The 8731-nt window shown below is 40.3% G+C and overlaps 1 protein-coding gene across 1 annotated transcript; it reads right to left on the bottom strand.

The window, feature by feature from the left end:
• Positions 1-5790: 5790 nt before the first annotated feature.
• Positions 5791-7150, bottom strand: LOC128210630 (TBC1 domain family member 5 homolog A-like). Its single transcript, XM_052914983.1, has 2 exons — positions 7142-7150; positions 5791-6261 (listed from the first exon to the last, which is right to left on the bottom strand). The coding sequence occupies exons 1-2, from the start codon at positions 7148-7150 to the stop codon at positions 5791-5793; spliced, it is 480 nt and encodes a 159-aa protein (XP_052770943.1).
• Positions 7151-8731: the final 1581 nt, after the last annotated feature.

Raw genomic sequence — 8731 nt, 5'->3', positions numbered from 1 at the left:
TTGTTGATTTGGGTGTCGTTGTTGTTGACGTGGTTGTTGGTGCGGTTGACGTAGTTGTTGGTGTAGTCGATGTTGTTGTCACTGGACCAGTTGAACATTTTGAAGTACTCAGACATGGATCTTTAACGGGGTAGAACTGCGCGCACATCACTCGTCCGTCAAGGGGGAAAGAACCGTCAAAGGAGTTACCAATCCTCCAAGTCCCCGGAAATTCAGTTAATAAATTCGCAATTCCTAAATTAAATACCATTGTATTGTCTTTAATTCCATTTATGATGGCAAATACCTCGCCCTTGCTAGAATCCCTCCCAAACCCAATGTGTAGCCATGTGTTTGGCTGGAGCTGCAAGTCGTCAACGAAATCAACAGGCTGACCGGGACTCTCGGCGTATATGTAGCCATTATTAAGATAGACCTTCAGCTCTTTTATCTCCCCAATATTTGGTGATCCGTCATAGGTGTCACTTCTAAAATGAAACACCGTTCCATTGGCAGTTGCTCCAACAAATAGATACAATGTAAGAGCATAGTCGGTGTTTGTGGCGTTTGAATCTGACAGATATAAGTCAACGTATGAGGTATAACCACTGCCAAACCTCAGTGCTGATAGGCCTATTTCTGCTTTGCCTTCGGCGTATGTAACGTTATTTCCGAGCGCCCCCCTGTCAACGTTTGTTTCTACATCTATCACGTCATCGCCAGAGCCTAGCGGCCATGTACTAATTGTATCGACAGTAGCACACGCGTTACCACCTAAAATAATTCGTTGCGAAATTACAATATTTGCCTTGTGAACAATATATGCAATGTATCTATAAACTTAAACACTTACTAACACTATTATATGTCAGACTATTAGCTTTGCTTGTGTTAGTTAACTTTTTAAATAAAAAAGACAACAGTTATTATTCCGAAACGCATGAAAATTTCAAGTATGACAATATACGGAAACGTTTTAAATACTTTAATTTTAAGTACAGACATCACTTATAAAAGTCTTTATAAATGTTATCGAAAACTAAGCATTACAACAATGAAACTTAACGTCATTTCAATATATTACCTGCTATAAAAAGGAGTAGGAAACCGAAGATCACCATGTTTTCTTCATGTAAGAAGTTATTCAATACTGCTTTAACCAAATAACTCCCTTCTTAACTTTAATAGCTATATAACGTAGAATGAATGTCGCGTCCCATTTAATGAAGGTACGAGTGAAAACTGCCTAACGGTGATAGGATGTCAACTTGACAATATACTACTTTTTGTAAATATTTTCAATAGTTACAAAACGTTTTAAATATGCAAATATTGAAAACAGCTCCAAATAAGCCATCCGGATGTTTGGTAAACCGATCAAATAAAGCTTTAAACATTCTCACGCGGCATATTTGAATACTCTTTTCTGAAGCGTCCGGTACCTATTGTTTATATAACTGGTGCTAGACTTTTACAGTCACATTTTGTTTTCATTTATTTGAGCCATTACTTGATAATGTTTACTTGTGTGCACAAAACCATTATTCTAGACTATTTAAAAGCCAAAGGTTGTTAAAATCACTAGCGATCCAATACTAACAAGTTCACAGATTTCATTATGTTAACAAAGTAGTTCGACTTGCGAGCATTAACTGACAAGAATAACAATACTTATGAAATGTTAAACATCACACCCTACAATGCTCATGCTATAATATTTACACCTCAACTTCCATTTCCTAAATGAACTGCCTTTCTGCAATTGCGTTTATCAATCGATGAACGCAACATCTTCGGATATTTTCGAATCGCAATTCATCGCATAACAATATACATGATTTTTTTTTTTATCTTGTGTATTGTTTGTATTGTGTCAGCAGGTGCCGTAAAATATAAATAAACATTTTAGAAAGTGTTAAATTATGATATGTTAAATGTATCGTTGCCATAAGTGTTTCAATTTTACGTTTAAAAGTGATTTCAAGTGGTTGTTCTTTTCCCGCGTTATTGTGACGTCATTTGATAAAACGTTTCCGGTTACAGTCGGGTCGTTCTATTTACAGAATGGGTAAGAAAGGATTACTGAAAGGTTATCTTAAATGAAATAAAGTCTTTTTTTTTTAACAATTCTTGAATGAAATAGTGCACTGTTGGTGTAAATATAAGCAATGAATTGCGGGATTGATGTCATTATCGGGGTATGAACGCAATTTGGCTGGTCAAAGTACGCGTGGACTCCACACACTTTGACCAGCCCAATTGTGTTCTACCCCGATAATGACATTAATTCCGCAATTAATTCCTTAAAGGACTGTTTTCAAATTTCTAGATTACGAGTGTAACGTCTTTAATAAAAACAATGTCCGGTACACAACTCTTTGTGCTGAAACAGTGAAGCACAGACGAAAACACTCACATTTCATCCAGAAAAAAGTCATTTCTCAGAACATCGGGATGAGGCACAAGCGACAACACATAGAATATTCACAGAGAAATCGTACATCAGAACAGCCGGGATGACGTACACTCGACAACACACATAGGATATTCACAAAGACATCGTTCATCAGAACTGCCGGGATGACGTACACGCGACAACACACATAGGATATTCACAAAGAAAGCGTTCATCAGAACTGCCGGGACGACGTACATGCGACAACACACATAGGATATTCACCAAAAAATATTTCTTCAGAACTGCCGGGATGACGTACACGCGACAACACACATAGGATATTCACAAAGAAAGCGTTCATCAGAACTGCCGGGCCGACGTACACGCGACAACACACATAGGATATTCACCAAAAAATATTTCTTCAGAACTGCCGGGATGACGTACACGCGACAACACACATAGGATATTCACAAAGAAATCGTTCATCAGAACTGCCGGGATGACGTACACGCGACAACACACATAGGATATTCACTAAGAAATCATTCATCAGAACTGCCGGGATGACGTACACGCGACAACACACATAGGATATTCACAAAGAAATCGTTCATCAGAACTGCCGGGATGACGTACACGCGACAACACACATAGGATATCCACAAAGAAAGCGTTCATCAGAACTGCCGGGATGACGTACACGCGACAACACACAGAGGATATTCACAAAGAAATCGTTCATCAGAACTGCCGGGATGACGTACACGCGACAACACACATAGGATATTCACTAAGAAATCGTTCATCAGAACTGCCGGGATGAGGTACACGCGACAACACACATAGGATATTCACAAAGAAAGCGTTCATCAGAACTGCCGGGATGACGAACTCGCGACAACACACATAGGATATTCACCAAAAAATATTTCATCAGAACTGCCGGGATGAAGTACACGCGACAACACACATAGGATATTCACAAAGAAATCGTTCATCAGAACTGCCGGGATGACGTTCACAGGACAACACACATAGGATATTCACCAAAAAATATTTCATCAGAACTGCCGGGATGAAGTACACGCGACAACACACAGATGATATTCACAAAGAAATCGTTCATCAGAACTGCCGGGATGACGTACACGCGACAACACACATAGGATATTCACTAAGAAATCGTTCATCAGAACTGCCGGGATGACGAACTCGCGACAACACATTGGATATTCACAAAGGAATCGTTCATCAGAACTGCCGGGATGACGTACACGCGACAACACACATAGACAATTCACAGAGAAATCGTTCATCAGAACTGCCGGGATGACGTACACGCGACAACACACACAGAATATTCACAAAGAAATCTAGACCGAGTCTATACATAAATTAACCGTTCAACAGAAAAATGTCTGAATAGAGGACAAACGAACACACACAGAGTCTATACATAAATTAACCGTTCAACAGAAAAATGTCGGAATAGAGGACAAACGAACACACACAGAGTCTGTACATACATTAACCGTTCATCAGAAAAATGTCGGAATATAGGACAAACGAACACACACAGAGTCTATACATAAATTAACTGTTCAACAGAAAAATGTCGGAATAGAGGACAAACGAACACACACAGAGTCTATACATAAATTAACCGTTCATCAGAAAAATGTCGGAATAGAGGACAAACGAACACACACAGAGTCTATACATAAATTAACCGTTCAACAGAAAAATGTCGGAATAGAGGACAAACGAACACACACAGAGTCTATACAAAAATTAACCGTTCATCAGAAAAAATGTCGGAATAGAGGACAAACGAACACAGACAGAGTCTATACATAAATTAACCGTTCATCAGAAAAAAATGTCGGAATAGAGGGCAAACGAACACACACAGAGTCTATACATAAATAAACCGTTCATCAGAAAAAAATGTCGGAATATAGGACAAACGAACACACACAGAGTCTATACATAAATAAACCCTTCTTTAGAAAAATGTCGGAATGAAGGACACAAGAAAACCCAAAGAGTTTATACACAAATAAGTCATTCTTCAGAAATTTCGGGATGACAATTTCAGCTACGGTATAACAGGTCAACCCTACTGTACTTTTTCACTTCAAATTGCTAACTTGAAGACCGTAGAACCATTCTCCGGTACTAAATCACTGTCATCACTTCCAAGGCTGCAAACTGTCCCTGCACTGTTCACTGCAACCACGACACAATTCTCCATCCGCGAACAGTAATCAAAGCACTTCCAAATGGCATTTAACTCTTTTATTTCAATAAGAGCCCTTGAGGAGACGTTCAATGTCATGTTTGCACTCATGGTGGTGAATCGTACACACCCTTTGAAAGACCGTATCCGCTGACCTGTGTAGTGTATAAAGAGGTTAATACATGGCAGATATGGGCCATTGCGTGCTAGTACTGCCCCAGTGGCCACCATGGGAAAGAAGTACATCTGCAAGAAAGCTAAGGATAGAGAAAATATGACAATGAATGGTAAGATAATATGTTTAACTTACTTTAGTACATTTCATCCTAACTTTTCTAAACTTTTAATTATTAAACGCTAAATTTAAAAAAAAAAAAATGAAATGTAATTGTACACAACTATAATACGGTCATAGACTTAACATCCGTTATCTGTAAGACGTTCGAACATTGAACTTTATATGTAACTTATTTGTTTTTAAATGACAAAAGGCCAACATGGATTGCACTTTGTCTATATGTTTAATTCAGCCCAAAAGGAGAGCTTTGCAGAGTATTTTCTGATATATCTGGTCTAAAGTAAGACTGGACTCTCTTGAAAAATTAATGTGAGCATTCTACCTCTCTAGAGGAAACATTACTAGTTGCACTCAAAATTTCAAGAAGGATGAAAAACATTGCTAAATAAATATCACTAAACCATGTAATGTCTGATTTACATGACAATGGGGCGTTTTGCAACACATTATTACTTCTAACAATGTCTGCGAGGTGTACTTGTATAAGGACGTTTTTTTTTTATAAGAGTTGATATTCTACTCTCATTATTGCAACCTGATCAAAAATAAAGTTTCCAAAGAAGTACGAGTGTTTGTGTGATATGTGATTTTATAAACCGATGTTCGTTATCTCGTTTAGTGCATGATATGTTTCTATCGTTGTGCAGTTTAACAAGCCCATTGGATATGCTTTCGCTGCATTGCTGGCTCTGTAGCTGTATCATTGTATTAAAGACAGCAAGCAGATAAAACATTATGTGAAATACAAATCATCAGATCAGTATTTAAAGTTGTGTTAGAACAATTATGGTCGTTTATAGCGCTTAGATTATTTTAATAAATGCTCTAAATAACATAGGGTTATTATTAATTACGTGAATACCTGCAATTAGTTTACTGGTTGTAAGCTCTCTGGACGCCGATGCACCCATTGGCGTTGTCGTACCTGCTGTTGTTTGTGGCGGTGTCGTATTTATTGGCGTTGTCGTGCTTGTTGTTTGTGACGGTGTCGTATTTATTGGCGTTGTCGTGCTCGTTGTTTGTGGCGGTGTCGTATTTATTGGCGTTGTCGAGCTCGTTGTTTGTGGCAGTGTCATATTTATTGGCGTTGTCGTGCTCGTTGTTTGTGGCGGTGTATTTATTGACGTTGTCGTGCTTGGTGTTTGTGGCGGTGTCGTATTTATTGGTGTTGTCGAGCTCGTTGTTTGTGGCGGTGTCGTATTTATTGGCGTTGTCGTGCTTGGTGTTTGTGGCGGTGTCGTATTTATTGGGGTTGTCGAGCTTGGTGTTTGTGGCGGTGTCGTATTTATTGGCGTTGTCGTGCTCGGTGTTTGTGGCGGTGTCGTATTTATTGGCGTTGTCGTGCTAGGTGTTTGTGGCGGTGTCGTATTTATTGGCGTTGTCGTGCTCGGTGTTTGTGGCGGTGTCGTATTTATTGGCGTTGTCGTGCTCGGTGTTTGTGGTGGTGTCGTATTTATTGGCGTTGTCGTGCTTGGTGTTTGTGGCGGTGTCGTATTTATTGGCGTTGTCGTGCTTGGTGTTTGTGGCGGTGTCGTATTTATTGGCGTTGTCGAGCTTGGTGTTTGTAGCGGTGTCGTATTTATTGGCGTTGTCGTGCTTGGTGTTTGTGGCGGTGTCGTATTTATTGGCGTTGTCGAGCTTGGTGTTTGTGTTGCTGTTGCGATGCAATTAGTGTCTTGCTCACATATGTTGTGAGTATCTTTGTCCGGAAGAAATTTCACACACATGACTCGACCTTGTAGGGGTTCACCTACATAAGAGCTAGAGGCAAAGCCATTTCCGACGCGCAGTGTTCCTGGAAACTGTGTAGGTTCATCTTTGATATTTATTTCAGCCACATGAGCGTTATCTTTTTCTCGATTCAATATTACATGCATTGAACCCTGACTTAAATCTCTTGAAATTATAATGTGAAACCACGTGTTTCCTGGAATAGTTATTCCAGGCACTTGGCTACTACCGAAGTCAGGAATTACCACGAGAACGTTAGTATTTAAAATTACTATTATTTGATTTATTCCGTTGCTTGTTTCGTTCGCGTACTGGCTACTTCTATAGTGAAACAGAGTACCAGAAGAAGTGTTTGTCAGAAACACATACATGCTTATCGAATAATCCGATTGTTGAGTGCTCCCCAAATCGGATGAATTGTCAATGTAGAGATCTACATAGGAATTTTGATCACCAAGAAACTCCATAGCTGATGGACCAACATCTGGTTTACCTTCTCCATACTGGATGTTAGGTCCTGCTGCTCCTTTTACTGTGTTGGTTTCAGCGTCATTTATTTCGTTATTATCCGCAAGAGGCCAAGTACTGATAGCATCAATATGTTTACAAGGTGCGTAGCTACCTGGAAGAGGATACATAGTAAATAATCCCATTATATGGGAGGGACCTTTGACAACAATAGTATTACTGCTTCTCAGCCATATCTGCTAACTGTGGTGGCTGCTTTCGCCATTTCGTGTTTTCTAATATCCTTTGCGAAAATGTGCCACGTGACGGGGCTAAAATGCCTGGTATGGTGAAGCGAAAACACGCAAGTGGTAGAGCGAATATAACGCCAAGTGGTGGAGCGAATAAAACGCCAAGTGGTGGAGCGGACATAACGCCAAGTGGTAGAGCGAGAAGACGCAAGTGATAGAGCGAAAAAAGCCAAGTGGTAGAGCGAAAAAACGCAAGTGTTAGAGCGAATAAACGCAAGTGGTAGAGCGAATAAACGCCAAGTGGTCAAGCGAAAAAACACAAGTGGTAGAGCGAAAAAACGCAAGTGGTAGAGCGAAAAAAGCCAAGTGGTAAAGCGAAAAAACACAAGTGGTAGAGCGAAAAAACGCAAGTGGTAGAGCGAATAAACGCCAAGTGGTCAAGCTAAAAAACGCCAAGTGAGGGAGCGAAAAAACGCAAGTGGTAGAGCGAATAAACGCCAAGTGGTCAAGCGAAAAAGCCAAGTGGTCAAGCGAAAAAACGCAAGTGGTAGAGCGAATAAACGCCAAGTGGTCAAGCGAAAAAAGCCAAGTGGTAGAGCGAAAAAAACGCAAGTGGTAGAGCGAAAAAACGCAAGTGGTAGAGCGAATAAACGCCAAGTGATAGAGTGAAAAAACCAAGTGGTAGAGCGAAAAAACGCAAGTGGTAGAGCGAATAAACGCCAAGTGGTCATGCGAAAAAAGCCAAGTGGTAGAGCGAAAAAACGCAAGTGGTAGAGCGAATAAACGCCAAGTGGTAGAGTGAAAAAAGCCAAGTGGTAGAGCGAAAAAACGCAAGTGGTAGAGCGAATAAACGCCAAGTGGTCAAGCGAAAAAACGCCAAGTGGTAGAGCGAAAAAACGCAAGTGGTAGAGCGAATAAACGACAAGTGGTCAAGCGAAAAAAGCCAAGTGGTAGATCGAGAAAACGCAAGTGGTAGAGTGAATAAACGCCATGTGGTCAAGCGAAAAAACGCACATGGTAGAGCTAATAAACGCCAAGTGGTCAAGCGAAAAAAGCCAAGTGGTAGAGCGAATAAACACCAAGTGGTCAAGCGATAAAAGGCAAGTGGTAGAGCGAATAAACGCCAAGTGGTCAAGCGAAAAAAGCCAAGTGGTAGAGCGAATAAACGCCAAGTGGTCAAGCTAAAAAAGCCAAGTGGTAGAGCGAATAAACGCCAAGTGGTCAAGCGAAAAAAAACAAGTGGTAGAGCGAATAAACGCCAAGTGGTCAAGCTAAAAAAGCCAAGTGGTAGAGCGAATAAACGCCAAGTGGTCAAGCGATAAAAGACAAGTGGTAGAGCGATTAACGCCAAGTGGTCAAGCGAAAAAAGCCAAGTGGTAGAGCGA

Source organism: Mya arenaria, chromosome 12, assembly GCF_026914265.1.
Source record: "Mya arenaria isolate MELC-2E11 chromosome 12, ASM2691426v1".
Taxonomy (NCBI): Eukaryota; Metazoa; Mollusca; class Bivalvia; order Myida; family Myidae; genus Mya; species Mya arenaria.
The sequence above is the reverse complement of the archived record's forward strand: the minus strand, read 5'-3'. Positions and strand labels throughout refer to the sequence as shown.